We start from the raw sequence: 15,445 nt of genomic DNA, 5'->3' as shown, positions 1-15,445 counted from the left end.
ATATAAGTTTTTAGAATACTTGTTCTAGTTCTGTGAAATATGCCATTGGTATTCTGATAGGAATTTGGCTGAATCTATAGATTGCTTTAGGTAGTGTGGACATTTTAAATTATGTTAATTCTTCCTGTCCATGAACATGGTATATGCTTCTACTTATTTGTATCTTCTTCAATTTCTTTCTTCAGTGGCTTATACTTTTCTGACTACAGGTCTTTTACTTCTTCTGTTAAATTTACTCCTAAGTACCTGATATTTTATTTTTTTGTTGCAACTGTTTTCTTAGTTTCTCTTTCTGACAGTTCATTACTGGTGCATAAGAATGCCACCTATTTTTGAATATTAATTTTGTATTTTGCTACTTTACTGGATTCGTTTATCAGCTCTAGTAGTTTTTTGGTGAAATCTTTAGGTTTTTATATACAGTATCATGTCATCTGCAAAAAATGACAGTTTTTACTTCTTCCTTTCCTGTACGGATGCCTTCTATTTCTTCTTTTTGTTTGAATGCTGTGGCTAGAACTTGCAGTACTATGTTGAAGAGTGGTGAAAGCAGACATCCGTGTCTTGTTCTCGATCTTAAGGAAAATGCTTTTACCAGTGAGTATGATGTTGGCTGTGGGTGCATTTAATTCTTTAATCAGTTTGAAATTTACTCTGATATGTGAGATAAAGTTAAGATTTTTACTTTTTTTATCTCACTATACTCTTCAGCTCTGAGCACTTTACCCATTTCCATAACTACTGGATCACATGCATTCAACAAATCTTCATGAATGACTTAATTAAATATCTTAGTCTTATGTTTGCTTTCTTCTTTTATCTTAATGAAAATTGCTTCATATTTTATAACTGATGATATAAAATCTTCATTGCAAATAACCAAATAAAGGTATAAGGAATAAACTAAAAATTATTTGATATCCTGTTATCTTATGATTATCATCCTAACATTTTTGCATCACCCTGTCATGTCCCTGTTTATCACATATATACTGTTGTTTTCTAAAGGTACTTTATATTAGGGTCTCATTTAGTTTACAAGTAATTACTAATTTTTTCAAAAGATGTTTTTATTGATTTTAGAGAAAGGAAGGGAAGAGGGAGGGAGAGGGAGAAAGAAAGAGAAAGAGAGAGAGAGAAACATCAACTGGTTGCCTCCCACATGCACCATGACTGGGGACTGAACCCTTAACCCTAACCAGGAATGGAACTGGCAACCTTTCGGTGCATGGGATGACACTCAACCAACTGAGCCACATGGGGTCAGGGCAGTAATTACTACTCTTTCAATGGAGAGTATTTTTATTTTACAGTTTGTTTTCTAGTCAGACTTCTTCCTAATTCTCAAAGCTTTTAAATATTAATTTAACACTTTGCTATCCATTTTAACAGAATGTCTATTATGTACTGAGCACTGCACAATGTAATAGGAATATAATATGGAACAAAGGCACACAGAGAAGCTTTATCCAGAGCCAAGTTGGAAATACCAATAATCAAGACGAGGAGTCATTATAATGCAATGGGGTAAGTACTAAATTGGGGACAAATAAAAGTTTTGTGACAACACAGAGGATGTCATGCCCTTTGGAGTGTACGGGGAAGGAGGTGTCCGGAACACTTCACTTATAAACTGAGATTGGAAAGATGATTCCGAGTTATCCAGATGAAGAGGAAGAAAACAATACGTTTCAGGTGTTTGTAAATACCAAGAAGATAGACAATGATTCATTCAAGAATTAAAGTTCTAGTACAGAGATGACAACTTAGAAAGAAAAAAGCGAGGGCTGAAGAGATAGGAAAGGGACCAGAAAAGTCATGTTTGGGTTGTATCCTGACAGTAATGGGGGAAGACGAGGGAGGCAGACTAGTGCTCCTATTGTAACAATTAAAGAAGCCATACACTTTTAAAAATTAAAGCTGGCCCAAGCAGAAAACCTCTTCCAGAGAAGAGAGAAACTAGCAAAGCTTTTAGCAGTTCAGGGGATTGGACTGAAAATTTTAAAACTCAAGAAACCTCAAACCAGGTGTTCCATGGAAGGTTTACTTTACTTACGGAGTTGCAAGTGAAGCTGAGAACTTGAAAGTGCAGATTTTAAATATCCTTCATATTTATGGAAGCATATCTTAGGAAACAAAAACCAGCTTGAGGAAGAGAATATGCCACAGCACAGGCAGGTCTTCCTTTCCATGAAGACATTCACAAGATTCTGAAATCTCATGAGGTGGGAGGCTAAAGAGCTTGTCAGGAAACCTGTGGTTGGCAGAGCTAGATCAACCTCAATACTCAAGGGCTGGGAAGACAAAGACCTTCTGACTTCTCAATTAGAAGCCTGGGAGGCCCTGGCCTGGTAGCTCCATTGGTTAAAGCGTCATCTCCATAAGCCAAGGTTGTGGGTTCAATCCACGGTCAGAGCACATATGAAAATCAACCAATGAATGCATAAGTAAGTGGAACCACAGATCTCTATCTCCCTCCCTTTCTCCCTCCCTCCTTCCCTTTCCCCCCACCCTTCCTCTCTCTATAAAATCAATAAATAAAAGCCTGGGAGAAGCAAGTCCAAGAAAAGGGGAGAATTAGAAGTAGACTGAGTCTTACTATAACTGCAACTATCCAAATTCAACCTAATCTTAGTGAATTGAAGTCACCAGACTACATATGTACAACTAGAGTACCAAAAGGAAAGAAAAGAATTCAACAAAATACTTTACAATATGTAAATAAAATCCTATGACTCACTACAACAATTCTATAGAAAACACTTTGTAAAATAGCATATTCAAATGGCCAATAGAACATACAGAAAAATAAAACACATACAAAAATTAAAACTATAGTGTGATTCAACTAAATGTCCACTAAAATGGCTAAAACAAAAAACACAGAAAATACCAAGTGTTGCCAAGGATATGAAAAAACTGCATAACCCACGGACACAGGCAATAGTGTGGTGAAGGCCTGCAGAGCGGATGGGAGCAGGGGGGGAAACATCTGTAATACTTTCAACAATAAAGATAAGTTTTTAAAAATTGTGACTCTCATATACTGCCAATGGGAATTTAAATTGGTATAACAACATTGGAAAACACTCTGGCTACTGACATCTAAGCAGAATATATGCATAGATTATCACCTACTGAATTAGTTTCCTGCAGTTGCTGTAACAAAGTACTATAAACTTGGTGATTTAAAATAACATAAATGTATTATCTTGCAGTTCTGAAGGTTAAAAGTACAAATCTGGAATCATTAAGCCAAAATCTGGGTGTCAGAAAAGACTGTGTTCCTTCTGGAGGTTCCAGGGGAGTTTTTCCTGGCCATTTTCACCTGCCTACATTCCTTGATTTGTGGTCCCCTTCCAGCAATTGTATCATTCTGACCTCTGTTTCCATGATCACATCTCTTCCTTTGTTAAGTTCTTAAGCTTTTATAAAAAAAGCACTGACAGCCCAGCCGGCATGGCTCGGCGGTGAGCATCAACCTATGATCCAGGAGGTTACAGTTCGATTCCTGGTCAGGGCACATGCCTGGGTTGTGGGCTCGATCCCCAGTGTGGGGTGTGCAGGAGGCAGCCAATCAATGACTCTCTCATCATTGATGTTTCTATATCTCTCTCTCCCTCTCCCTTTCTCTCTCTGAAATCAATAAAGATGTATAAAAAAAAAAAAAGCACTGACATCTTTTCTTTCTTGATTCCTTCCTTCCTTCCTTCCTTCCTTCCTTCCTTCCTTCCTTCCTTCCTTCCTTCCTTCCTTCCTTCCTTCCTCCCTCCCTCCCTCCCTCCCTCCCTCCCTCCCTCCCTTCCTTCCTTCCTGTTAACAAGCATTTATTTAAGCCCACTATGTATCAGGTACTCTTTTAGTCATTGAGGATACTGCCATGTCTTATGAGGATGATATTCTAGTGGGGATTAAGGGGAGGGAGTGGGTGGCAGGGGGATGGGTCCAGATATGAAAAAGTGAAATATTAGAAAGTGATAAGAGATATGGAGAAAATAAAGCAAAGTAAGGTGGATGAGACGTTCTGGGAAAAATCATCAGATCACAAAGAATTATGTTTTCATTTGGAACAGTTTAAAATGGAAATGTTCACTTTATTTGTTTCTGTTGAACTTAAAAATATGTATCATAATCCAACAGGTTAGTGAACAAATATTATTATCTGGAAACTACAATAGAAAATAACAGACACAAAGCTTAGGAATCATCTTGGAAATAGCTATCACCCATAGATAATTAAAGCAGAAGATTTCCTATACAGGATACTTTGAATCTTCATGGTGACAGGTTCAGGCCCCTCATCTTTTGAAAAAAGTAAATTCGTTGTTTGTCAAACCCCTGGATTATATCTTGTTATGTCTAGTAGATCTTCTTTTTCTAAGCATGAGCATTTATAATCAGATAGAACATGTTCCTAACTAGACAAATTTCCCTTAGATATTTTCTGCCAAAGTATTACTTAGACAATCTGTTACATTGTGTAGAATCTTCAACTCTGCAGATGGTTGAATTTCCTTAATACTTTGTATCTCTAATTTTAAGTACTACAGTACACATCAGGGACTGTATGTGCTATATAAATGGCAGGTGCTTTACAAACAACTTACTTTGGAGTTCTCCCAAAGGTAGTTATTGAAATAATAATGCTATTAGAAGTAACTGACCACTCTGAATGTGAAATATCAATGGGATTTTTGCTTAAAACTACTACACTTCCTCTCAGTAGTTTCTTTGACTACACAAGCCAGGTAGGTCCCATAAAATAAGAACTGAAAAACATCCACTGGATTTTGTAATTAAGAGGTAGGTCACTGCTTACTTTAATGAGAACAATTTCAATAGAATAGTGGACGATAACTCGAGTACACCTAGTTGAGAAATAAACAGTATGAAAATGAAGACGAAATTTGGATAAAACGAGGAGAGGAGAGATTAAATAGTAACTAAAGAGAAAATAACTAGTTTTGTTTTAGTGTTTATTAGATTACAGCAACTTGAATAGGTTTCTATCTCAGGGGGAAATTTTTTTTAAAAGGAGAAATGCAAGATAGAAAAAGAAAAGTATGTGGTCCTGGCTGGGTAGCTCAGTTGGTCAGAGCAACATCTCAATATGACAAGGTTGTGGGTTTGATCTCGGGTCAAGGCACATACAAGAAGCAACCAATGAATGCATAAATAAGTAGAGCAACAAATCAATGTTTCCTTCTTTCTCCCCATTCCCAACCCTGTTCCTTGCTCTTTCTAAAATCAACAAATAAAAAGTCAAAAAAAAAAGTATGAAGGATGTTGCCGAGACAATGGGGTAAACAAAGCAAGTGGGCAGGCATCATCAGTAAGTGGGTGGCCTTGAGGAAAAGCAAGGCCCACAGGGAGGAAATAAGGCTTTTCTTTGGAGGGAAGATATTGAAAGAGTTTCCTAATGATATTAGTTATCCTGATGACCCAGGAGATAAGGTGGCTACTGAGAATGACAGTGGGAAAAAGGAGGACATGTAGAGAGTCAAAGATTTGTAATAGTTAACGAAAATAAAAAAGCAGATGACTAAAGACAAGTACATGACAGTAACATTAAACACACACACCATACAGTATTTTGAGACATACTTTTGTCACCGGGCTATCATCTAGGAGATCCTATTGTTCCCAAGTATCTAAACTATGTCACAAGCTATACCTGCAAACAGGAACTAAGAGAAACTGCTAATGTTATATCGTCTGCAGACAGCTCAAGCAGGCAGCTCAACTGCAGAACCAGCCAGCTCCAGATTGCTGGAAGCAGAACCCCTATTCCCCCACTGACCTCTGGAATAGTTCTCTTCATTAACTTAGTAAAAATCAGGTGGTGGGGATGCGCACTGCTGGGCACAATTGGTGCCATGTGGAAATTGAGCCTTCAGGACCTTGTATACCCCAACTTCTCCCAGAGGTTATTGTCCCTTTTCTAAGACCTTTCCACCCTTATCACTGCCCCTGATCCCACTTACCTACCCCTTAAAGGCTCCCAAACTTCCCCCAATTCAGGGAGAAGGTGCTTTTAGAGCATGAGCTCACTCTTTTCCTTTCCTTGATCAAGAATAAAGTCTCTGTTCCACTTTACCAAACTCTGTCTAGTTCTACTGGCGTGAGAGGCAGTGTGAAGAAGGACCTTGGTTTGGATCCTAGACCCAGAAGGATCGGTTTTAATCACTGTTCTTTAAACTAGATGAGGGACTTCTGTTTCTGGTCAAGATACAGTAACAGGGACTGAATTACCCTTCTGTCTAAAACAATCAAAAACCCAATAAAGATAGCGTTCCTTGAGAGACAAAAACAAATGAGGTGTGCCCTACAATCACTGTTAGGTGGGCCGGGTACAGAAATCCAGGTACGCAAACCCAGGTACAGAGACCCAGATGCCTAGCAAGGGGCAAAACTGGGAAAATAAGAACCTTGTCCCCAGGGTAACCTATCCTCCCTCAGCATATCTCTGGTCATGCTGTATAGGCTCCTGAGCATTTCCTCCCTAAAGATAACATTTAAGCCTCGGATGTATTTCAGCTCCAGACCCAGAAAAGCAGCAAAACCAGACAAGTGGCTTCCTGGCTGCCTCAGGACCAGCTACATTGACTAATGACCCCCTGCCTTGGCACGGACCAATCAGCGGAGACCAAGACCTGGAAGAGCACACCTGGAAAGCTGAGGAATATTCTATTAGGACACTCCCCTGAGACCTCCCCTAAGATTTCCACCTGCAAGAAAGATAAATACGCTCAGGACAAAGGACCCAGCACATGCCAGCGCCATCTCCATCCCCCTTTCCTCTGAGGGGACCTCATGAGGCTGCTTGTCCCGGGCCTACCCCCTGAACCTGTCTCCATGGTCCCCTTCTTTCTTTGATTTCTCAGAGAGTAAAAGCAGCCCAGCTTAGGTTCTCCTGTTTCTTCTTCTATGCTCTTCTTTGTTTCACTGTCCCAAGTGTGTGTGTGTATATTTATATTATTTATTGTTGAGAGTATTTTGCTGCCATCATGGACCCAATACCCTTTGACTCCGTGTTGTGTAGCCATTCCCTTTGGATATCCCCATTCCTTTTCCTTAAGTAAGTTCAATTTTTCTTTATTTACTGTCTGAAATGGCTATTTAGCCTGCCAGAGCACCACCAACCTTAACTTTTCAATCACCACAGCTAATTTCCTAGCACGAGTTGCCCAGGTTTCGCAACTGCCCTGGAGACCAGAAAAACAGAACCCACTAGAGTACACAGGACATAATACCAGAGACAAGAGAACTGCAGAAATCTGCAAATGGTTCCCACTGAGAATTCAGTAAAACACTAATTAGCATATGCATGTCAGGAAATTTCCAGAGTCTTGGAGAAAAAACTCTGCAAAGCTTTAGAGAGAATTTACAGGTAACACAAAACTTGGAAGAGTACCTGTTTCCAAAAGCCACACTGGAAAATCTCAAATTCAGCATCTGGTAGAGTACCAAGAAGAGTCTAGCCTGAGTAGTGGGAAATAATTAGTCCTAGACTAAACACTGCTTAGATTTTGCTAATAAATCATAAAAGCAAGACTCAAAAGGACCAAGATGTTTTTAAATAACTTGGCAGTATCCAGAATAAGAATAGTTACAGGGAGACAACAGTATTCAGTACCAAACAAAGTAAAATTCATGTCTAATACTCAATTAAAATTATTAGACATGCAGAAAAGTAGAAAAAAAATATCTACAATGAGCAGAAAATCCATGAGCAGAAAATCCAATCAACCAGATCCAGAACTGAACAAGTGATCAAATTAGCAGATAAGTACATTTCCATTCCAGTTCCACTCCCTAGCGTTACATTTCTTAATATTTGTGTGACTTGTTGGAATGAAGTTTAGATTATATAATGATAAACCAAGTGTGCTAAATAAACAATACTAGAAGGTGTATGGTTCAAGGTTTAAAATTTTCAAGTATGCTAAAGGCTATTTTTTGATACATTACTGTCATACTGAGAGAAGAAATATTCAAAATACAATTTAAATTTAATTCAAGAAATAAAATATTGACTATAACTCCAAGATTTTAAAAGTTTTTAAAGTGATAAAATACATTAAAAAAAAAAGTCTCTATTAATTTCAGAGAGAGGAAAGGAGAGAGAGAGAGAAATATCAATGATGAGAGAATCATGGATAGGCTGCCTCCTGCATGCCCCGCACTGGTGATTGAGCCCACAACCAGGCCTGTGCCCACACCGGGAACTGAACCCAGATATCCTGGATCAGACGTTGATGCTCCATTGCTGAGCCATGCCAGCCAGGCATAAGATACATTTTTAATGAATGCCTGAGAACAGATACATTGAAACAGCCACAAATGAGCTTTTACATTTGCTTTTTCAAATTCTAAATACAGGTATTACTAAATTTTATAATTATGCTCATATATTTTGTAAGCATATTTACTTTTTTTTAAAGCATCTTTATCTTTACTGTTGAAAATATTACAGATGTCCCACTTTTATGCCCATTGATCCCTTCCACCCAGCATCCACTCCACCACCAGGCTTTCCCCAGACCAATGTCTGTGTCCATGGGTTATGCTTATAAACATATAAGTTCTTTGATTAATCTCTCTCCACCCACTCCTCCAGCCACACCTTCCCTCTGAGATCCCTCAGTTGGTTCCATGCTTCTATGTCTCTGGATCCATTTTGTTCCTCAGTTTATTTTGTTTATTACATTCCATATATAAGTGTGATCATGTGGTACATGTCTTTCTCTGACTGGCTTATTTCACTTAGCATAATACTTTCTAGTTCCCTCCAAGCTGTCCCAAAGGATAAAAGATCCTTCTTTTTTACAGCTGCATAGTATTCCATGGTGTAAATGTCCCACAGCTTTTTTATCCACTCATCTACTGATGGGCACTTGGGCTGTTTCCAAATCTTAGCTATTGTAAATTGCACTGCTATGAACATAGGGTTTAAGTTCTTTGTGACTGATGTTTCAGATTTCTTAGGATATATTCCTAGAAGTGGGATCACTGGGTCAAATGGCAGGTCAATTTTTAATTTTTTGAGGAAGCTCCATACTGCTTTCTATAGTGGATGCACCAGTCTGCATTCCCACCAGAGTACTAGGGTTCCCTTTTCTACACACCCTTGCCAGCACTTTTTGATTTGTTGATGATAGCCATTCCGAGAGGTGTAAAGTGATACCTCATTGTGGTTTTAATTTGCATCTCTCTAATGATTAGCAACGTTGAGCATTTTTTCATATGTCTCTTAGCCATCTGTACATCCTCTTTGGAGAAGTGTCTATTTAGGTGCTTTGCCCATTTTCTAATTGGACTGTTTGTCTTCCTTTTGTTAAGTTGTATGAGTTCCTTATCTATTTTGGAAATTAATCCTATATCCGATGTTTCATTGGCAAATATGTTCTCCCAAACAGTGGGCTCCCTTTTTGTTTCATTGATGGTTTCTTTCGCTGTGCAGAAGTTTTTTATTTTGATGAAGTCCCATTTGTTTATTTTCTCCCTCATTTTTCTTGCCCTAGGAGATGTATCAGCTAACATATTGCTACAGGAGACGTCTGAGATTTTGCTGCCTACATTTTCCTCTAGGATTTTTATGGTTTCGCATCTTACATTTAAACTTTACCCATTTTGAGTTTACTTTTGTGTATGGTGTAAGTTGGTGGTCCAGTTTCATTTTTTTGCATTGACCTGTCCAATTTTCCCAACACCATTTACTGAAGAGACTGTCTTTACTCCATTGTATGTTCTTGCCTCCTTTGTCAAATATTAATTGACCATAATGGTGTGGGCCAATTTCTGGGTTCTCTGTTCTGTTCCAGTGATCCATATGTCTGTTCTTGAGCCAGTACCAGGCTGTTTTGATTACAGTGGCTTTGTAGTATAACTTGATATCTAGTATTGTGATCCCTCCAACTTTGTTCTTTCTCAAGATTGCCATGGCTATTCAGGGTGTTTTTTTCATTCCATATAAATTTTCCAAGTGTTTGTTCTAGCTCTGTGAAATATGCTGTTGGTATTTTAATAGGGATTGCACTGAATTTATAGATTGCTTTGGGTAGTATGGACATTTTCATGATGTTAAGTCTTCCAATCCATGAACATGGTATATTTTTCCATTTGTTTATATCTTCCTCCATGTCTTTTTTCAGAGTCCTGTAGTTTTCTTATTTTTTTAGTTGCAATGGTAAAGGGATTGTTTTTGGAGTTTTTCTGAGAGTTCATTATTGGTGTATAAAAATGCCACTGATTTCTGGGTGTTAATTTTGTACCCTGCTATCTTGCCAATTCATTTCTTAAATCTAGTAGTTTTTTGGGGGAGTCTTTAGGATTTTCTAAGTACAATATCATCATCTGCAAATAATGACAATTTTGCTTCCTCCTTCCCAACTTGGATGCCTTTTATGTTTTCTTCTTGTCTGATTGCTGTGGCTAGGACTTCCAGAGATATGTTGAATAAGAGTGGTGAAAGCAGACACCCCTGTCTTGTTCCTGTTCTTAGGGGAAATGGTTTTAGTTTTTGTCCACTGAGTATGATGTTGACTATAGGTTTGCCATATATGGCCTTTATTATGTTGAAGTATGATCCCTCTATTCCCACTTTACTGAGAGCTTTTATTAAAAATGGGTGTTTGGTTTTATCGAATGCTTTTTCTGTATTTATTGATATGATCATATCAGAATCTCAGATATCTCTCATAGCAATATGATTTTTGTCTTTCAATTTGTTTATGTGATGTATCACGTTTATTAATTTGCGAATAGTGTACTAGCCTTGCATCCCTGGAATAAATCCCACTTGGTCATGGGGTATGATCTTTTTAATATATTGCTAGATCCAATTTGCTAATATTTTGTTGAGGATTTTAGTATCTATGTTCATCAGGGATACTGGCATGTAATTCTCTTTTGGAATATTTACTCCTATATTTTCTTACTGGTATATTAGTAATTGTACTCCATTAAACATAATTGGGTTACAGTGTGAAGAAAACTTCATGATGATAACCATTCTCATGAAAACCCATTACTTTCAAATATGAAGTTAGGAACTAGTGAAAGACTATGTTTTTCTAATACTACACCTGAATATTTTAAAAACTACCCCCTAAAATAATTCATGAATTTCAACTTGCAAGCTAACATGTCAGACTCTAAAAATGCTCATTTAGTTGGAAAACTATGAGTAATTACTGAATCAAAGACATAGATATGTAGATGTTATTTCACTACTCTTTTAACTTTTCTATATGTTTGGAAAAATAATAAGGTGCAATGATTTGTAGCCAAAATACTGTAGAAAAAATTTCAGCATAAACACTTAAATTAGAAAAGGAAGGTTTAAATTAATAACCTAAACTTAGATTTAATAAACAAGAAAACAAGCAAATCAAACCCAAAGCAAAGAGAAGAAAATGAATAATATACATAAGAGCAGAAATCAATAAAATAGAAAATAGAAAAAATCAATGAAATGAAATGTTTTCTGAGATGAATAAAATTAATAAAACTCTAGTCATAATTAAGAAAAAAGAGAAGGAACTAATGATATCAGGAATGGGATATGGAACATCATATCAGATTCTACAGACATTCAAAGGATAATAAGGAAGCATAAGGCAACTTTATGCCAATAAATTAGAAAACTTCAATAAATTGGAAAAAATATTTGAAAGACACAGACTACCAAAGCTCATTCAAGAATAAATGACTATACCTATGAAAGAAGTTGAATTTGTACTTATAACCTTCCCACAAAGAAAAGTCCAGGCCCATATGACTTCTTAGGTGAATTCTACCAAAGATTTAAGGAAAAAATAATACTAATTCTACACAAACTGCTTGAGAAAATTGAAGAGGAGGGAATACTTTCCAATATATTTTCTGAGGTTTGTATTACCCTGATACTAAAACTGGAAAAAGACATCATAATTCATGATATTAACAGACTAAAATAACTAAAACTATCTGATCATCTAAATGGATGAAGAAAAACATTGAAAAATATCAACAACTTTCAAAATAAAAACTCTCAAACAACAAGAAGTAGAAAGGAACGTCTTCATCTTGATTAAGAACATCACTGTAAAACCTGCAGTTAAAATCATATAAAGGTTAACTGAATGATCTCTCTTTAAGATGATAAACAAGGTAAAAACTATTTCAATTCTACACTATATTAGAGGTACCAGCCAGTGTATCAAGGCCAAAAAAAAAAAAAAAAAAAAAAGGAAAGGATGCTAGATTGGAAAAGAAGTAAACTGTCTTTATTTGCAGAACTTCTGATCATCAATATAGAAAATCATAAAAAAAAAAATCTCCAAAAATTAAAAATTACTACAACTAGTAAGGTTAACAAAGTCAAGCATACAAGTGTACTTCTATATCCTAACAATGAACAACTATAAAGAAAAATTTAAAACCAGTATCATTAATAATAGCTTCAAAATATATGAAATTATAATAAATTTAACAACAGAATTACTAGATCTGCAGACTGAAAACTATACACAACATTGGTAAGAGAAAGTGTATAAGACCTAGATCAATGGTAAGATATAGCACACATGGAGATGAGGAGACTCAATATTATTAAGATGTCAATTCATTACAAATTGCTCTGTAGAGTTAATGCAATCCTAATCAAAACCCCAGGAGACATTTTTATAGGAACAAGAACCTGATTCTGAAATATATATGGAAATGCAAAGGACCTAGAATAAGCAAAATTATTTTGATAAAGAAGCTAAAATAGGACTTATACTTTATTATTAAAATCATATGGTATTTACACAAATATAGACATGCAAACAAATGGAATAAAACAGTCTAGAAATAGTTTTACCATATATAACCACATGATTTTCAACAAAAGCAGTCAGGATAGTTAACAGGCAGAGTACAGACTTTTAGATCCATATCATATTCACAAATTAACTACAAAGAACCTAGTAATCCTTCTAGAATAAAATATAGAAGGAAATACTTCTGGCTTTCAGTTAGACAAAGACTCCTTCGATTAAAAAACCTTAAAAACAAAACCCCACAAATTACAAAGAAAAACTGATAAATGTGACTTTACCAAAACTAAACACTGCTGTCATTTGGAAGATATTGTTAAGACAATGAAAAGGCAAACCGCGGACAAGGGGGATATATTTGTAAAATACCCATCTGAAAAAGAACTTTGAATCTAGAATATATAAAGATCTCTTCAGACTTAATAATAAGAAAATAAGCAATAAACTTAAAAAAACAAAACACTAAACTAAAAGCGAATAATTTTGACAAACATGTAACCAAAGTAGATATAAAAATGGTAGGTAAGTATGTGAAAATATAGTCATCATTAGTACTTAGGCTAAAGGAATTTAAAACCACAATTAAAATCCACTACACACTCACATGAATGGCTAAAATTAAAATGACTGACAATATCATGGATTGATAAGAATGTAGAACTGGAATTATCATATATTATTGATGAGAATGCAAAATGGTACATCTATCTTGGAAAATAGTTTAGCAATTATTTACAAAGTTAAACATATACTTATCAAATTATCAGGAAATCCCAACCTTATGTATTTACCCAAGAGAATGAAGATATATGTATACAAAAGATCTGTCAGTAAATGACTGCAGTTAGCTTTACTCATAATAACCCAAAACTGTAGCACCCCAACTGTTCCCCAACTGAGGGATGGATAAACAAGTTGTTTATATCTATACAATGGAATACTAATCAGCAATAAAAAGGAAATGGACTACTGATATATGCAACAACATGGATGAATCTTAAATAATTATGCTGATATAAAAGAATGCATAGTGCATGATTGTTTAATGAAAATCTAGGAAAAGCTAACTTACTGACATTAGTTGCCAGGAGCCAAAAGGTGGGAATAGGAGATTAACTACAAAACCACATGAGGGAAATTTCAGGAGTGATGGAAATGTTCTATATCTTAATTGTGATAGAGTCTATGGGATGTAAACGGTTGTTGAAACTCAAAGAATTTTCTGCTTAAAACTGGCGAATTTTACTGTATTAAATTATACCTCAGAAGAAGCTGACCAAAGCAGATACCTAATGCAGGGAGGTGTAAAGTATTCTCTGATTAGTGTGATTTGTAGAAGTTGAGTAAATCAGCCCTAAATAAACCCTCTGCTTAACTTCTACATTAGCGAAGAACTCTTGTATGGAGGGCAGAGCCTTACAGCATACTTCTTTAGAAATAGAACTAGGGAGGCAAGTAGTGAGGGTTATTCAACCCCGTGTTGCCAGTGACTAAATAGTATTTTTATGTACTAGGTACTTCCAGTAAAAGTTTGTGAATAAAAATTTACTCTCAAAATGCTTTTAAAAAGCCTAAGTACACTTAATACTCTTATATTCAGTGATTAGACAGTAACACGTGTAAGATATTAGCTAGTTTGTATATTTCATTGTTTAGAACTACCCTCTGCAGTTACTTCACGGCAAAAACAAATTAAGAGAGTTTTGTGAATCATATTTGGAGAAACAACTTTTAATTCATGATGCAGGTATTTCATCAGTTCATTCATTAAATGCTCATTTTTAACAATAAGAAAAAAGCTATAAAGTCTGTCATTTTAATATTTTTTAGTTAGGAAAATAATTCTACAAGCATTAATTAAATTCTTGAACATCAATTGCTTTACACCCTCTACACATAAGAAAAGTTCAGACAGAATTCCTCTATGTTTGAATAACAGAGAATTAACGAATTCTTTGATGAATTTTATTCAAGAGAATAACTGCAAAAAAATTTACTTATTGCTTATAAAATTGAATATACGGCTAACCTAAGAAATGACAGTATATTTTATAAACCAACAGAGGAAAATTTCTTGACATTAAATTTCAAAGTAACTAACCAACTTTGAAATGAATTTACACTGTGGAACTGTGCAACTGAAACTTGTATAATTTTGTTAACCAGTGTCACCCCAATAAATTCAATAAAAAGGAAAAAAAGAAATGAATTTGCAAAATAAATCATATACTTACAATTTGTTGCCACTTGAAATCGAGAATAAAGTGCTTGAGTAACGGAATTCCAAAATGTGTATAAAATGTCAGACTGTCCATCCTGTGACCCCCCCAAAAAAGGATTTATTCATTAATTTTTTAAAATTATAATGGATAAGATGTGAAAATTTATTTAAAATGTATTGAAATGAAAATTTCTAAAACAGCTATCAAACAATGAAATTATTAAGTAATTAAGCAGAAATATATAGATCACTCAAATCACATCTCATGTTCAGGTAAAAAATGATCATTGTGCTCTGCTACTTACTAGCTGCGTGATTTGGGCAAGTTGCTTACTCATCTGTGACCCCTTCCCACCTGTTAAATGGAAATAGCAGTACCCGCATTGCAGGATTATTTTGTTGTTGTTGTGTTCTCTCTCTC

At 35.6% G+C, this 15,445-nt stretch overlaps 1 protein-coding gene across 1 annotated transcript in view; it reads right to left on the bottom strand.

Annotated features, from left to right (window-relative positions):
• COG5 (component of oligomeric golgi complex 5) overlaps positions 1 to 15,445 on the bottom strand; it is a 324,959-nt gene that overhangs the window by 104,547 nt on the left and 204,967 nt on the right. The window contains exon 11 of the mRNA XM_087821091.1: positions 15,038 to 15,119. Within this exon, the coding sequence (XP_087677217.1) occupies positions 15,038 to 15,119 (82 nt within the window). The remainder of the gene's footprint in view (positions 1 to 15,037; positions 15,120 to 15,445) is intronic.

The sequence above is a fragment of the Miniopterus natalensis genome, chromosome 10 (assembly GCF_054644295.1).
Source record: "Miniopterus natalensis isolate mMinNat1 chromosome 10, mMinNat1.hap1, whole genome shotgun sequence".
Lineage (NCBI taxonomy): Eukaryota > Metazoa > Chordata > Mammalia > Chiroptera > Miniopteridae > Miniopterus > Miniopterus natalensis.
The sequence above is the reverse complement of the archived record's forward strand: the minus strand, read 5'-3'. Positions and strand labels throughout refer to the sequence as shown.